Source organism: Topomyia yanbarensis, chromosome 2, assembly GCF_030247195.1.
Source record: "Topomyia yanbarensis strain Yona2022 chromosome 2, ASM3024719v1, whole genome shotgun sequence".
Taxonomy (NCBI): Eukaryota; Metazoa; Arthropoda; class Insecta; order Diptera; family Culicidae; genus Topomyia; species Topomyia yanbarensis.
In genome coordinates, this window is record NC_080671.1 from 450992403 (window position 1) to 451010597 (window position 18195).

General features: G+C 39.7%; 1 protein-coding gene and 1 long non-coding RNA gene across 2 annotated transcripts; both read right to left on the reverse strand.

Moving 5' to 3' along the window:
* Positions 1-1446: 1446 nt before the first annotated feature.
* Positions 1447-6575, reverse strand: LOC131682160 (uncharacterized). Its single transcript, XR_009304033.1, has 3 exons — positions 6369-6575; positions 6044-6253; positions 1447-1503 (listed from the first exon to the last, which is right to left on the reverse strand). It is a non-coding gene; the product is annotated as an uncharacterized LOC131682160 (long non-coding RNA).
* Positions 6576-13868: 7293 nt separating this feature from the next.
* Positions 13869-16573, reverse strand: LOC131681115 (uncharacterized). Its single transcript, XM_058961826.1, is given in 4 exon segments — positions 13869-14005; positions 14494-14583; positions 14794-15162; positions 15296-16573. Coding segments are annotated over 4 exon segments (879 nt in total). The 5' UTR covers positions 15653-16573; the 3' UTR covers positions 13869-13942.
* Positions 16574-18195: the final 1622 nt, after the last annotated feature.

The window sequence follows — 18195 nt, forward strand, 5'->3', positions numbered from 1 at the left end:
ATGCATGCCTGGTTGATACTACAACTGCACTGAATTATTTCACGATCCATACTGTCAGTAGATGCATCCAAACCAGACATTGGTTATCGCTGATGAAAATAGTAACGCGATTGGAACAAACTCGTTTGTGTATTAAAACGAGAGGACAGATACGTAACTGCAGATAATCCATATCAAATGAATAATCTAATCTCTGGAAATTAATTACTTCACTATGTTTGTACCGGTCGTCCCTGGCGGCTTCAGGGAGGGGCACGGGGGGTACGTGACCCCCCCCCCCCCTATTCGACCAGAAGCTGTTTTGGTAAAAATATGTTTGCATATCCCTACTTCAATATGCCAAATATTTCATAAATGATCAGTTTATTTTTTTAATTTTACCACTTTATTTAACCAAGTGTAAGCAAATTTGTTAAATTTTGTCACAATTAAAATTTTTATTTTTTAGCAATAAATAAAGTATTGGTTCTATTAGGATTGTGGTACCGGTAGAACTGGTATCGAAAATCCGAGGAATACCGACCCATTTTGGGTACAGTAATGCCGCTCAATATTGCAATCTACAGGACGTATAAGTAAACACTAATCGTGACATTAAAGTTGTCATTCGTAACTGATCACTCAATCTACGCTGGATAATCAGAAGTGTTTGTAGACAGGAAATTCAGAAGCGACATGCAGTTTTTATGGTACACATTGTGACGAGCGAAAGTTTGAAAGGATAAAAGGATAGTTAATGTAATGACTGCTTTGCCCTTCAGGAACTGTTTTAATTTGGGCGGAGAGAGAATTGTTTGTTCAGTTATGTATGCTGTGAGACTCTCTTTACATGCCTTTGTAGAGTGTAGTTGAAATCTCGAAGTTTTTGAAACTAGCTTTACCGCACAGTTTTATCCTGATCAAACCTTTCAATATTCTTGTTTCAATATTCTTGTTTAAAATTTTAAAGTATTTATAATGAATGGAAAATATGATTCTTTGAAAATGTTGCTTCAGTAGCGTCTGGCTGAAATGGCACGTTCCCCATGTTGATCGGAGATTTGTGCCGAAGTTCTAATTTGTTCCCTTTATTCGCTATGCACCGACATAATAAGCACAGACAAACAGACGTAACACGAGATGAATTTTCATCGCCCACAGAAAAAACGGTCGATTTAAATTATGAAAAATGCGCCATTTCACCGAGCGTGGCGCTTGTGAAGCGATTTTGACACATAGCCATAATGTGTAACTTCGTTACCGCAAGCACCTGAAAACCAAGATGAAGGGAACGAAAGGTGGGAACATTCGTCACTTTTAAGTGTATTAGTTTTATACATGTCAAATGGAACAAAGTGTCCGCGACCCATAAAATAAGTAAACATCGTCTAACTAGACACCCAGATGGTGCTAGTTACTGAAAATGGAGGTGAACCAACGCGAGTCGAGTGTCAAAAAGTAAAGTTCAGTTCGGTTACGATCGGGCACGAGTACGGATGGTTTTACGAGTGAAAAACACATCAGCTTAAAAATTTTCAGATTAATATCTAAAACACATTCCAATAGACAATCGTCGAGCTAAGTTAATTTAGTTTCGAAGTGAAGTATTGAACAATAAAAAAACCGCAGGAGAGGAAAATGAGTGCAAGTGACGGTGCCCCTGATGGGGTACCGATAATACAAAATGGCGGAAATGGAAATAAAGAAACTAACATTCAGGGCAGTTCAAGCAATGGCGGCAACAAAATGGCCGAAAATTTCCAATACAAGCAGTGTGATAATGGACCGTATAAAGTGGTGGTAGAAAAAATGCACGAGGAAAAGATGGCGGAAAACGATGCACGAGTTGGCGGAATCAATAAAGTGGCAGTAGGCCTGCTGTTGAAACAAAATGGTTTCACAAAAGCAGTGATGGACGTCAAAAAGATTGGACGAGCAAAGATGATCGTGTTCTTCAGCAACTGGAAGGATGCAAACAGGCTAGTGACATGTCAAAACCTGATCCTGAAACGTTTCAAGGCGTATATACCGAAGAATTTTGTAACCGTCAAAGGAGTCATAGCAGGGATCCCAGAGGAACTACAACACAATGAGCTGGTCAACGATATTGAAACGGACAAGGAGATATTAGAAGTATTTCGACTACAGCGCACCACAGCCACAGGAAAAAAAAGTACCGATTAGAAAGCTTGGAATAGTATTCCGAAGCAATAAGCTTCCAGGATACATTCGAATTTACTCAGTCATAACGAAGGTTGAACCGTATGTCACAAAGGCAGCCATGTGCAATTCATGCTTACGATACGGACATATCGCCGCGAATTGCAAAAGCCGAAAACGTTGTGGAAACTGTGGAGAAACGCATGAAGAGCAGATCCAGGACCGGGATTGTCCAAATCAAACGAAATGTGTGCACTGCAAAGACAATCACAAATCAACAGACGTCGAGTGTCCCGAACGAAGCAAGCAGAATGATATAAAAAAACTAATGGCGACAAAAAATCTTACCTTTCAAGAAGCTCGAGACGAATTTCGAGTAGCTGTGCGCAATGGATACAACATTCTGGAAAAAGCAGACGAGTTCCCATCGGTCTATGAGAGCTTTGCGAACATGTTGAAGAATTCCTACAATACTGATGAAAGAATACAGTCCACCACAAGACAAAACAAGCATAACGGAGCAGTAGAAGCAAAAGGTAGGAACTTAGGAGCAATTAAAAAGTTACTACCGAAAAATAAAAAAACCGGAAACCAGCAATGCAAAAGGTGTTGACCAGGGACTGGAGAATACACAATACTCTAGCAAGAAAAGGAAGACAGAAAACGAAAATAAGACAGAGCAGGAAAATACACCTACTGAACCCCAGACAATAACAATAGAACAACACCTAGAGCTTAGGAGAAGATGGGAAGACAAAATGAAGGAAATTGCACAGCAAAAAGAAAAGCTGCAGTCAACGGTTGGTAAAACGTTTCAAACACTGTCGCAAGTCATTGAAGCAAAAGACGACAACGGGTATTTTATCGTCATGGAAGTAGTCAAGCAATTAGCAATTACTCTGGGGTATAACGTACAGAACGGAATACCTAATACCGATATCGAAAATGGCGACATTCAAGATATTACAGAGTAACATACAAAGCCTCACAAAGAATAAAAACGAGGTTGCGCACGAATTACATACAAAAAACATAGATGTAGCACTATTATCTGAAATATGGACAAACGAACACACGATAGCATCATCAAGCATAACAGGTTATCACAAAGTACTACAACCACGATTAGTAGGAACCGGTGGAGGTGTCGGCATATACCTTCGCGACGTATATAATTATATCCCATTAGATTTGACCACTAGCGCTATGTTAGAGGTTATTAGCATCACGATTCCGAGCATCAATTTAAACTTAGTTTCGGTGTACATAAATCCGAGAATACCAATAACTGATTTGAGTGTAGGTTTGGAAAATCTTTTTACTGAAACACAAACGATGGAACACTTACTAATTGGAGGAGATTTCAATGCCCACAACGAGGCCTGGGGTTGTGAATCTACCAATAGTAAGGGAAAACTCGTTCTAGAAGCAATCACTTCAACGAAGCTTTTAATTTTAAATAACGGGGAGAAGACCTACAAGCCATCTACCCTAAAACATACCCCTAGTGCAATCGATTTGACTTTATGTACACCCGACCTATTTCATGAACTAATCTGGTATGTAAAAGATTATACATTTGGAGGTTCAGGTCATCTCATAATCGATATCCTGCTAACAAAAATAAAATCAAAAAAGCAAAGACCTATATACAATCGGAAGAAAATAAACGAAGAAATATCGTTAATCGATGCTGAGCAACTGGGTTCTATTATGGACCTAGAAAGCATAGTAATCGACACGATAAGCAGAAATAAAGGGGTTAGCAGCTACGTACCGAAATACTATTGGAGTGAAGAGCTAACGGTACTGTACAAAGAAAAAGAAGAATGCTGGAGAAGCTTCAACCGGCTGTCTAACGAAGAAAATTTAATGAAACTACAAATGGTTAAAGCACTGTTTCAACGAAAGAAGAAACAACTGCTGAAAGAAAAACTAGCAGCCATCACGAAAGATATCGATCCTCGAAATACCAAGGGTAATTGGAATCTGATAAGAAGACTACGCTACAGCCATGATAACAAAAATAGGAATAACATAGTACTCACCGCAAAAGATAAAGCAGTAGAATTCTTAGAGGGGCATTTTGGGAACACACAATTAACATTGGCCCAACCCAAAATACCAAGTACCTCACCCGCAAAGGAATTACTCAACCTAGAACAATGGAATCGCATCATTCAAAAAAAGAAAGCCAGGTCAGCTCCAGGAACAGACCAGCTTACTTATGAGATCCTGAGGAACTTGAACACAGAGCCTAAGAAAAAAATTGTTCATGAAATTAATACATACTACACCGCTGGAAACTTGCCGGAACGATTCAAGGAGATTAGAATAATACCAATTGCAAAGCCTGGTCGGGATACAACAGTAGTATCATCATACAGACCGATAGCATGCCTGTCGACGGTTGTTAAATCAGCAAACACAGCAGTACTACATCGAATACAACAACACGAAAAGAACGAACAGCTCCTACCGGCATTGTCGTTCGGATTCAGACAAGGAAAATCCACAGTGGACTGTCTGGAGTTCGTTACAAATCACCTAATGGCAGCAAAAAAAACAACATGATTAGCGTAGCAGTTTTCTTCGACTTTTCTAACGCCTTCAATGCTGTTGACATAGACATTCTTATTGCAACTTTGACCAGAATGAAATTTGCAGAGGACATCAGAGTATGGACCGAGAATTTCCTCAAAAATCGACAGGTAGTAATGCGGACAGAACAGGGATTGGTATCAACCATAATCTCGCGAGGGTTTCCGCGGGGTGACGTATTATCGCCTACGCTTTTTAATATTTATACGACGGAGTTACACAAAATCGACCAGGACGAGGATAATGTGGTTACAGTACAATACGCGGACGATTTCGTTAAAATAATCAGCGGACAAAACCTAAAAGAAGTCAAAGACATAGCGCAGCGATTAATAAATAACTTTGTGAATTGTAGCGAACGTTTGCAACTGGAAATCAACGGCAGCAAAACTAAAGCCATTATATTCCAACCGAGAGAGACGAAAATAGATCTTCAAATTAAGAATACATTTATAGAATGCGTTAGATATTATAAACTACTTGGAATGTATATAGACAACAACCTAAATTACGGAACGCACGTACGAGAATTAAAGTACAAAATAAAGGACAGACAAAATATGCTGAAGATTATCGGCAGTATAAAGAAAGGAGAAACGCCAAAAGTAATGGTACTGTTCCATAAAGCTCTATATGATAGCTTTCTGCGATATGGAAGCTCAATCTACGGGAGCACAACCAAATCCTATCGGAATGACTTGGATGTAACACACCGCCAATGTCAACGAATAGCTACAGGATGCTCAAGGACAACACCGATAAATACCTTGGCTGCTCTAGCTAACGAGGAGCCACTAGAACTGCAGCGGTACTATTGGGCAAAGAAAAGAATATCATCTCACTTCAAGAAACAAGACGCAGTATATCACCAGTTGATACAGCTCGATATCAATGACTCAAACGAAAGCAAAAGATACACATTCATCGAGAAAGTGTACAAAGAAAACGCGGAAGAAGTTAGCAGAATCTACGAGGAAATATCCGTAGAGGATGCATACGACGTTATTATTCGGCACAAAATAGAGGGAATGACTAGCAGTAAAACAAATATGACCCCAACTACCATGCGACAAATCAGCTTAGAATACATAAACAAAGAATACTGTCTGTGGCGTAAAGTGTATACAGATGCCTCAAGAACAGTGGAAGCCTGCGGTATAGGAGTTCACGAAAGTGAGAATGAAATCAACATCAGCCTTAAATTGGAACAACACTCTAGCATAATGACAGCCAAGCTCCTAGCTATACGGGTCGGTCTGGAAGAAATATCAAAATTGGATAGAGAGAATACAGTGATACTCACCGACTCCCAGTCTGCATGTCTACTTTTGGAAAAACACCAAGAATCCAAATCATGGGACAGTCTGACTGGTACAATTTGCAAAGAACTGCAAACAACGGGCACTGTACTTCAGTGGATTCCAGGCCATGTGGGTCTGGAGGGAAACGAAGCAGCAGATACCCTGGCAAAGGCAGGATTGAATAATGATGCGATTATCGTCAACAAACTTCTCTGGAACGATATAACACGGCGCTATAAGAACCAACTAGCAGTAGCAGAAGCGACGAATGTGGTACAACAATATCGCAGTAAATGAAAAAGGGAGAAAATTCCATGAATTATTGACCTGCTTTCCAAGAAGACCGTGGTTTTGGAATTCAACATTCAATGGGGAAGAAGTGCGAACACTAAATAGAATACTGGCTGGACACGACTTCTCGAACTACTGGTTGGCTAAAATGCGCCTAGTAGATTCGGAAGAATGCGATCTTTGTGATGAAAAAGACACAACGGAACACATGTTGCTATACTGTATAAAATACACACACATTCGAAATCACTTCTATTGGGATGATAAAAGAAGCATACAAGACATAGTACGTGACAATGATGGAGTAAATAATGAAGAAATGAAAAACATACTAAAATTCGTCCGAATGGCAAGAATAAAAGTGTAACGACATGTAACGACTAATCGTCACAGCCACTGGCGTTTATGAGGCAAAGTTCCTCGGGCCAAAAAACACAAACTACAACAACAACAACAACGCGAGTCGAGAGAACAAATTCTTTCCAAACACCTGGAATTTACTGACCTGTCGCACCGGCAGTTGGGAAAAATGTTGAACATTCACCATTCAACCGTCCCAGAGTGTTGAAACGGTTCCAAGAGCGGTTGACGTTGGACCACGGCAAAGGAGCTGGAAGAAACCCGGGACCAGAGAACAAAAAGACGGAAGGAAAGGTGAAGCGGATGATTAAAGCAAATCCCAACGTCTCAAGCCGTGATTTGGCTAAAAAGATCGGAATATCGCAGAGCTACGTCCAGAATGCAAAGAAGAGAGCTGGACTACATACATACAAGGTACAGAACTTCCCAAACCGCGATGAGCGGCAACAATCGACGGCTAAAACTCGGGCACGGAAGCTCTACGAGAAGATGCTGACAAAATATGGCTGCTGTGTGATGGACGACGAAACGTATATAAAAGCCGATTTTAAGCAAATTCCGGGGTTAGAGTTTTTCACCGGCAAGAGCAAGTTCTATGTGGACGACAAATTTAAAAAGAAGAAAATGCCGAAGTTCGCCTCCAAATATCTCATTTGGCAGGTCATCTGCCCTTGCGGACTGAGGAGTGAGCCTTTCGTGACAAAGGGCACAGTAAATGGCGAGATCTACAAATCTGAGTGCCTCGACAAGCGCCTTTTGCCGTTCTTACAGCAGCACGACGAAGCTCCGCTATTTTGGCCAGATTTGGCATCAATGCACTATTCTAAAAGTGTCCTGGAGTGGTATGAGGCCAATTCTGTCCATTTTGTTCCAAAGGACATGAATCCGCCAAACTGTCCGGAGCTGCGCCCTGTGGAGCAGTACTGGGCAATGATGAAGCGGGAACTTCGGAAGAGCAAGAAGACAGTCAAAGACGAGAAGGACATGTTAGGAAAATGGAAAAAAAACTGAGAAACTGGTACCGGATGACACTGTAAAGACATTGATGGAGGGCATCAAGCGAAAATGCGTTCAATTTTACACTCAAGGCTCCATCGATTAACTTTTCTTTTGATTTTTGAAGTAAATATATGTATGACACTACCCTAAAATTTTGGTTTGATTTTAAACATTATAAGAAAATCGGCATGACATTTTCGGTGTCGCAATAATTTCGCGTTCGCCCTTTAATTTATCACAAAAACAAGTTAGACTAATTGTGACTATCACCTTTCATTTGAGCTCGAACAGTTGTAAGTATTATACGTAAAACTGAAGGTATTGCAAGTAATGTGATTGGATTCTTATGAAGTAGTGCTGCCAGGAACAGTATAAATAAACGGTGAAAAGTGAAATTTTAATAAACCTTCGTTATCTTGAAATATTGTGGAAAACTTATTAAACCTACCAATTTCGTCTGATTTGGACTACATTTTCCAAGCAATTGTACTGTTGTAAAATATCTAGGAGAATTGTATCGAGCACAGGAAGGTAAAAGTTTTGCAGCTTCTACACAGCAAGATGAACGCCTATCTTGATCAAAACAAATTTTCCGTGTTTGTTGGCCCCACCAGTAAAAATAGTATAGAAATCCTATATGCGCTAGGTGTGAAAGGGTTAGGTATCAATATTTCTTAGGTAGTACCGGCAATAAGGGTATCAATGCCGCGTTACAGATTCTTTTATCTATCGTCATTTGATGCAACAGATCAATATACACAGTATGTAAATGTAGCGCGAAAATTGGAATGTGTTCACAATTTATTGTATATTTTGATTTAAATGTAGAATAGCCCGGGCTATTCGAACCTACCTAAGCAAATCGCCCTTTTAGGTTGATAGATGTGAAAAAATATCAATCAAAGATCCTAATTGTTAGTTCGAAACCTCAGCTACATTTTGGAGCCATAAAAATTAATTTGCTCTGCTTCATGGTAGCGCTAGTCGACGATTAGAAAAACTCTACATTTTTCCATGCTCTTACAATGTAGGGCTAATTCGAACCTCCCTACGGTGTAATTCAGACCGTCAATTTTATTTAGTATTTTTACAATTGCATTGTGCTTACCTAAGTAATCTTTATTGGAGAAACTCCTGAAAATAAAAAAAAACTGTGGTTCAAAAAATCAATCTGGGCAGTCACAGCTGTCAAATGGTGAAACATGTATTTTCTTTGCAGCGGCGTGTACAATCGTGTGCGTAGCTGCAAGCCGCTGAAAGGTGGTTGATGGAATAGGAGCCTCTAGCTTTGCAAAACCCCTAGCTGGTATTTTTTCACTTTTATTTGTGACTAATCACCGTTTCACCATTATATTGATTTTTGTTTTGAAAACGACAAAAACATGAAACACGTTGTACCTCCTTTCTATAAAAACTGCAGAATAAGATTCATCTGTCAAAATTAAAGCTTCTGAATGGCGCATCCACTAATATGTACAACAGTCAGAAAGTCTTTCGATTTTCTGAGAAATTGAGGGGGTCTGAGTACCCTCACTGTCTAAATAGCCCCGGGTTCCCTTAATTATGCGAAAAAATAGTTTCCGGGCAAGATTTGAACAGGCACATTTTGGGACCCACCTCCCTACGATATCTCTAGGTATGATGTCTCCAGGAAGAGCACTTAATTATCATATTGATGAAAGTAAAACGTCTCCGCCGTCAAGCAAGATCATTCGATCGACCAACGCAACTCATAATACATAAAATTTTATTTCACGCTCAACAATACATCTTCATATCACCTCGCTTAAGTGTGACATCTTTGTCACTGTCCCTGTACCCACAAATAGACGAATGGGTATGTCAATACTTAACATCAACCGGTGTAGTTTCACAGTGCAGGAATATAATACATTGTATTTTTGTTTTTGCACAATGTACAAGAAAACAAAAATCTTAAATCTGTTGCTTTGCGCGGTTATCCTTATGTGGTCGAGTTAGAGCAGACTGGACTGCTGATTTTAAAGGTTGAGTGATTTTAGGATACATGATTCGTTATAATCGATGAAGTGCAAAACTACCAGTTATAGTACTCGTGTTGTGGCAAATGTCTGAACAATTATCGGTGAATTAGGCGATTTTATGTACTTTACATTTTACTGATTTTCCTTAAAGGGAATTAAATGAGTCCAAACAGATAAAACATAGGAAAAACATTGTACCAAGGGTAAATTTGAAGAATATTTGCATATTTTTCAAACATTTTGATCAAAAAAATCGAAAATATGTGGTAGTTTCTAATACAACTCCCGAACATTATGCTAATAGCTTCATTGTTAAACTCATACTTTTGTTTGAAACTCGTAAATTTAATTCATACAGTTTCTGAAATTCTCCATTTTAAAATCATTTCTAATTCTGTTCGAAATAAATAAAATTTTAGTTGGGAATGTTTCCGATATCACAATCTCAAATATTTTAAAACGATTCCAAGTGAGCACAAGTCAAACGAAATGACAGAAGCAAGAACTTTCAAATTCATGTATTTTTAACTGCTTATCAAGAGCGGAACTGTTTTGTGAATTCAGTTTACTGTTAATACAGTTGGCGCATAACGTAAATGGACCATAATGGGAAAGGTGATGTTGATTTTCTTGTCATAGGAACAGTTCCCTTGCCAAATCATTTTTTTTATGATAATTCATCCTCGAAAACAAACTGAAATCTGCCAAAAACCGCGAGAAATAGCCCTGTAAAACTCGAGCCCAATGATTAATTTGAAATTCATCTTCGAATAAGTTTCATCGTCGATGAAAACACATCTATCGAGTTTGATCAGCACTCGCCGGTAAGTGCAGCAAAATGAGAACAAACCTTGATATCTTTTTGGCAATCACAATATGAAATCAAAATAACAATTGAATTCGAAGCTAATATCAAAATGTTATTTCGTTTTTCTGCAATTATGATGTTTGATTTTACACGGGAAATGACACGATTGTACATTGATACTACCGAAAATGCTTTTTGAGTTTGTATCGCTAACAATTCTGCTATAGCAAAACCTTTCAGATTGACCAAGAGAAATAACATAAAAAAAATCACCATGATCTGTTTGCAGTAAAAAAGTATGAATGGCGAAATTAACTCCCTGAAGAGGACAAAATAGTGATTGCATTCAAGGTTGGTGTGATTTGTCCAACTATTCGCAAAACTCTAAATACGAACCTTGTTAAAAATATGTTTCCTATACTATTTTGTCAAAAGGTGTGCCCCCCCCCCCCCTTTGTCAGCCGGCTGGAGCCGCCTATGCCGGTCGTTGGAACGACTAGCTCTTGGCGATCGGGGTGTTAGTTAATTACTTATTTCAGGTTGTAGTGTTGGTGAGATGATGTGAGACAGCGCCGGTGGTTGAGTGGTGAGCGTAACCGCCACTCACCCCAATTGGTCTGGGTTCAATCCCAGCCGAGGTCGTTGAGATTTTTCTGAGCTGAAAAAAATCTGTCATGTCACGAAGTAAAAAGTCTCCCGGTCCATGAGTTTTTTATGGGTCGTTATCTAGTCCAGATAGTGAGGTCCCCTAGAATACTGCAGTTATGCTTGGAAAAATGCAACAAATTCTTTGACATTGTCGGACTCACATCCGCCAGAAAAGTCTTTGTTTGAACGCAAGTTTGCCCATGGTTGGCATGTTCGGATGCAGCCCAAAAGTGAATCTTGTGCTTTATTCAACTTCTCGACAGTGGTAGAACTGGTTCTGGACCAATGAAGTCAGTCGCAGCGCCAGCTCTAGCCAATTCGTCCGCCCATTCATTTCTAGTAATACCGGAATGACAGCGTATCCATAGAAGGTAGATAGCATTTGAAATGCTAAGTACTTCGATTTGATTTCGACATGCGATTACTAATTTCTATCTCGAATCTGCCGAACCAAGTGCTTTAAGGGCAGCCTGGCTGTCAGAGCAAAATAGATTCTTTTACCGCAAATTCCCTGTTGAAGTGTCAATTGTACGCCATAAAAAATCGCAAAGATTTCTGCTTGGAATACGGTACAGTATCTACCAACCGAAATTTGATTAGTTTAATCTCATTTCATGACAATAGACACCAGCACCGGCTCGGCCCTTTAACAAAGCACCGTCAGTATAACAAACTACGTATTCTCCAAGATGTCTTTCTTGATCCTGAAACCGATGTGAGGTCTCCAATTAAGTTTTAAGCTAAGAATTACCCCAACTTAATTAACTTGATCTGCGACAATAATTTCAGAATCAAAGAACTGCAATGGACGAGCTCCAGTTGTAATCTTTCGTTGTGTGAATGTACGACAAGGTTACCCGGAGAGAGATTGGGTCTCCCGCACCAGCAGCCGCCGGGGGAGCATCGCTACAAGGCGGAACGTCTCCGGCCAGAGCACGGGGGAGTGGGCCTCACGATTGGTGACTACTGGATTTCTGGATGGTTTAAAAAGTACCGGGTGCCAAAACGAACCGGGGACCGAGCTATCGGGTGGTATCAGAACACCTGATCCGGTTCACGTTGTAGTGGAGCTCCTGCTTGCTCGTTTTATTTCCTGTGTTGCTTTCAAGGTTGGGCGGGGTGATCGCCTGCTCTGGAACCCAGTAAGATGTGGCGCGCTAGAGGCGATCATGATCCCCGTTGTTTGAGATTCAGTTGATTGATTTTCTTGATTCTTGTTGACCTGTTGTGGGTGTTAGCGAATGCGTAAAATGGATGCTAATTAGAATATTAAGGGGACTTCCCTGTTGAACTTCCAATGGTCCTGTGTAATTGGCATCCCCAATTGCTGTCCTAAAGTCAATGCAGAGTAAGTCGGACATTACGTAGTATGCTCGGGACAGGAAGTTTTGTGGTGTATCGGTGTCCAAGATGATGGTATCAGAGTCACCGTTCGATACTATGGCTCGCAGTAATAGGGTCGGCTTCTCAATGATGTCGTCTAAGTTTAAGTACCTAAACTCCCAAAAATAAAATGAATTTTATCATTGACGTAATTGCAAACATAATTTAACACACCGTAATTCACGAAATTACGAAACATTACCGTTTTCCGTTTAATTTCACATGAAACTTATACTTTACATGCGCGATGACATAAAATTTCACTTACGGCCATTCAGAACAAACGCCATGTGTGGAGTAAAACTACATGATTTACGAAATTAAATGTCATGTAAAATTAAAATCACACGCAAAGCTAAGTCATTTTTGGTACTCGTATTTGTCAGGGTCAAGAGACGTAAATTTACACAATTTGTTCTAGGTGTGTAGTCAAGGTCATACTCAAAGAGCGCTGGAAAAGCACCGCACACTGCACTACCATGTTCACCTATGGAGTAGATTGCACTCATTCGGTTTGAATTTGCACGCGCGCGGGTGAAGCTGTTCAAGCCGATGCGCGTAGTGGGGACGGACGCTTATCCACGGTTCGTACTTTTGGGTTTGGTGGAGGCGCGTTGTCGTTCACCTCCTTCGGACTCAGTACTCCTGGTATCGGAGGGAAAGTCGCTTTCGAAGTTTTGGTTTACACGAGACTTATCTTTCGCGTAACAGACCGGGTGGAAGCCAGTTGCTTCACTGACCGGGTAGGTGAGACTTCGAGAGAAATACGGGTGAGTGTTTAAATTCGGAGCTTGTGTTGAAAACAACCGAATGTTTCGAGTGATTGAACCTAACTGATCTGCGCTTTTTCATTCATTTCCTGTGTAGAATGATTTGCACTCGGTATTATGACAGCTCAGCCTCGAATTGTCATTCGCAGTGATCCAAGAGACTTGTGGGTTCGGTCGTAGCCACAGTCCCACAAACCATATAATCAAGTTCTACGTATTAAGCAATGTATTTTTAATAGACACTGAACACCATTCTTTCCTCCAGATTCCGAAATAATTTAAGAAAATTATCCAAGACTGTACCGAAAACTTCCATAAAGTAAATGGCTTATTATCGGCTAGCCGCGGGCGTAAAAAAAACAAAATATTAGCTGACGTTCAATCTGTGTTTCCTGAGACGTTATCATCTCGAAACTTTACCAATGCGGGCTTTCATCGCCTTTGAATAATTATTTGTAAATCTGTTATCAAACAAGCAGCTTTATTTCTCTAACAAATTGTGAACTAAAATAAGGTAAAAGTCTTAACCAGTCTTAACTAGACAACGGCTATCACATTTCTGATACGCTACACTCCTAGTTTTAAATTTGGTGTTTTCATTGAATGATAAATGAAACAGTAACAAAATGCTGTTTGTTATCAATATTCTGTCATTGCGAATTGGACCATTATGATGAGATATTGCGCCATAGCTGCCGCTACCTGAAATGCATGTATAAAAAAGACAAATATTAAAATAGTGCCAATATAGCGGAGGTCCAAAATAAAAGCGGTCCAGTCAAAAATTGTTCAACTAGCGGAGCACAACTGTACGTGTAAACATTTCCGCACATGATGAATCTTTTTACGAATAAACCATTTAGTATAACATTTTTGAACGAAACGGAATTGAAAATGGTTCCTTTAATCTTTAATCCATTAATCTTCATATTTCAAGCAGTTCCGTATATGGAATCGCAAGCACAGCAACATTCAACGTTACTAAGTAGGCGATGAGTACTAGCCCCCTTCTATTGTGAAAAAGCGTCTATAAATAAATTTGTCACTTAATACCATCAACAACGAGGTAATGTGGTCTTGAAATAATATGCCAGTTATCACGTAAGAAGTTTCCATCCTTGGAAATCGGAAATGTGTAATTGATAATGAGTTATAAATATGAAATATAAACCTACTAAATGGATATTTACCGAGAAAATAAGAGTATAATCCACCGAAAAAAGGCCGAATATTTCAATGCTATAATTGTGATGTAGCATCTCCAGGCAGAATGATTCAATCTACGGAAAAACATAAAAGAAAATAATTAATGAGGAGACATTCATTAATGCAGAAAGACATTTTCTCAAAATAGAACTCGAAGGTTTCTGGTTTGACATCAAGAAAACCGTGCGAATCTCAATAACAATAAATAATATTCAGGACTGTTTTAAAATTCGTATCATGCTCTAACATTTTTTTTCGAAAAACAACGTGACCAGAATACGTACACTAAGCTCAGCCCGTTGGTCCACGTCATCAAGTAAGAAGTCATTCAGCAAAATTCCGGCTTTCTTAGCCTAAAAATACTAAACTCTTTAACAAAACTTCCCTTTAACGATTACACCAATACAAACCCTTCTCGTAAATTGACCACAGAAGGAAACGTAGTAGTAAAATTGCATTCCCATCATTACGACAAATAAACCAGTACTTAAGCTTATATAAAAATTAGGCTGAAGACCAGCCATTACATCTTTCATCACAAATACATAACTGTAATATGTCTGAAATGAAATAACGTTTAAATGAGTTTTAGTAATTATCGACTGGATTATTAAGCCTTTAGTTATTAAAATGACATTTTTGTTATTAAATCTCTACGTTTCGACGCTTAAGTCACCTGAAGAAGATGCTCACTGCAGCGTCGAAACGTTTGTATTTAAAAAAATTCATTTTAATGTGTGCTAAAGGCTTAAAAGCCTCGAAAAATTTTGAAAAATGCATCAATCATACATCTGTCAGCAGAATTATACACTGATACAGCATCGTCAGCATCACTGGAAGTCCAAAAACGTGAGCCATTCGGTGGACTGCTTCATCAATAAGTCGATGATAATAGCTTAGGTGATGGATCTCCGAAGCCAACTCACGGCACAGTTTAACCTTTTCCTGTCTGCGCCGGTTCCAAAACGATTTGTCTTCGTCGATTTTACGCAATAGTGCAATTGTACCCGCGATCCTATGGTTAATGCATCGATACAACATCGATCCGAAAATAGCCGTTGCTCGAAAAAGATTGCTAACCATCGTCATTTGGAAGATGGTAATGCAGTCTATAATGAAAAATGCAAGCAGCCAATCTGTCATTTCTGAAAAGGTTGACACGGCCATGCAAAATGTTGCCGCGTGCATTACAATGTCTATGGCGATAAACTTGAACAAAAATTTCGTCAGTAGTCTCCTGTCAAGATTACTTGAGTCTACGATTATGTTAAGAAATAGTTGCACGAATACATTCAAGTACAACTCAATGCGACTAACGTTCCACAACACTTGTGCATAAGATATAACGATGATCACGTAAATCATAAATACTTGAGTAATCATGAAGTTAGAAATAAGTGTCCATGCTTCGTCCAAGAGCATTTCGAGCATGACCCAAAAATATATCGGCAAGAGAAATGCACTCAGCACGGCGAAAATAACGGTCACCAGTAGGAGTTTTCGGGATCGAATGAACTGTTTCCGTGTCGGACTCCATTGCAGTGGAACAAATCCGAAAAATTGTAGGGTGCTGAACACTAGTTTCCAGGTGAAGGATGCGAGCTGACGATTCGTGAACATTACCATCACTAGTGAAGCGCGATGCAGTGTCCAATTGGATGAAAGTTGCTTATGAATAATTAATGTGATAATGATTGACATATACTTCATGTACTTGACCGAAATAGCTGGGACAATCATTTCTCGAATACTTTTTGATATGAACCAATCCAACGATGAGATACTATTTGTTTATTTTCTCTTTTGGTTAGAAGGGGGCCGTTAAACAACTTCTTGAATATTTTCTAGTAGAAGAGACCGGCGCAAATAAACACACGCGACATGTTCATACAGTTTACATATCTTTTATTAAAAACCTTGACACGGGTTCACGTGCATCAAAACATCCTGCTGCGCAAAGGCGCTCTGAATGCACGTCATATTTTATTCGATTGTGTAGGTAAACAATCTTCTTACTTTTTGTGGTTATTGCAGTGAAAAATATAAAGAATTCTCCACTTTACAGTTAAATCAGTGGTTTAGGGAAACGTTTCTCAACATTTGTCGTATCACGGACCCCTTCGATATAACCCTGAGTTGTTGCGAACCTCCGCACCCACACAAAGCTACTGCGGGCAGGAGGGTGTTGTGGATGCAGCTTGCTACTGCGTGTTGAGAACCTTTTTCTACGCGCTAATGCATTAGCTGTGATAGCTTGGTAGTCAACCCATTTGCATTATTGTTTACGTTTATGTCTTGATCGGTACAGCTTTCAAGATGTTCGAAGATCTTATTTGTTTCTTGCTCTTACGGGTCTCTGTCGTATAAACATCTTGAAAACTGTTTTTTTTGTGTTGGTTGTAGAAAATGGATTTTTCTTAGCGGCTTCGGAGCATTGTTTTCCGTAATGTGCCTTCTGGTTATAAAACTGGCACGTAGGAATCTGACCAGAGTAGATGCACAGCGTTATTTGCCAACCGCATTTTAAGAACACGAACGCCGTAGGAAATGACACTGACATTTTTTCTTCAAGTAACGGATTCCACTTATCCGTATTTCGTAACGGATTTAATCTTTCAATGTGTTCTGGTCTAATGCGCGGAGCTAGGACGGGTAAGCACACCTTAATTTTTTCGTCATCCATATATTCAGGATATATCTCTGTCAACGCAGAATCCGTCGAGCTGGCAACACGGCCTAGCAAAGGCAACGCGTTCGCGTCAAAAGCAACACGACAACAGTGAAGCGCCGCGTCAGTGGGTGACAGACGTCATTTGATGACAGTGGAGGTACGTCACCGAACTGTCAACGGTAAGACCGCGTGTTTCTGTAATCGGTCTATTCCAAATAAGACGTGAAGGTGAACGGATATCAACGGAGATCAGTTTAGCAGTTTATTTCTTAAAATAAAAGATTACTATACAGTGGAGAAAATAAAGATTGTAGTAGAAGTAGATTAATAGTTGAGCGGTCCTCTGATACCTGTAAAATAAAAGTAAGTTAAATAATACCTGAAAGGAAAGAAGAAATAATAATTAATTACGTTTAATCAGCCACCCGTCAACCCCGCCGCAAGGTCCGCCGGGAGAACGAGGCAATCAGTTAGCATAGGGCGTTAAAAGGAATTCCAACACCAAATTGTAAGTGAAGATAGTTTTGTAACAAAGTTTGTACTAATATATATAATTTACAGTTGAAGCCTATTAAAAAGTTCGCTATCAAAACGGTCTTTTCCTGCGCCCTACAACCTCGACAATCTTCAAAATTTGGTGGGCTGTACCCTTTTATTCGCCCTTGCTGCCAGTCGTGGCTCTTTGCCAAATAATACTGTCTTACCGCCTTTCAAATCTTTCCTGTTTTTCACTCTACTTTCACTTATACCTTACTGTACTTCTCTTTTAAACTTTTGCTTTTAATTTCACTTTCTATCTGCTGCCGTTCACACTGAGCTTCGATGAGTAAAAGAACTGCCAAATGAAACGTGGTCTAGTCGTTGACAGTGCAGCGTCGGCGCTTTCCGTCTGTATGAGCCAGCTGGTGGAAAGGCAGCAGCTAGAACGAAAACGCGCGGAAATAGAGCTGCAACGCCGCCATCTTGATGAGCAACAAAAACTCATCGACAAAGTGTTGGAAGGAGAAGAAAATGG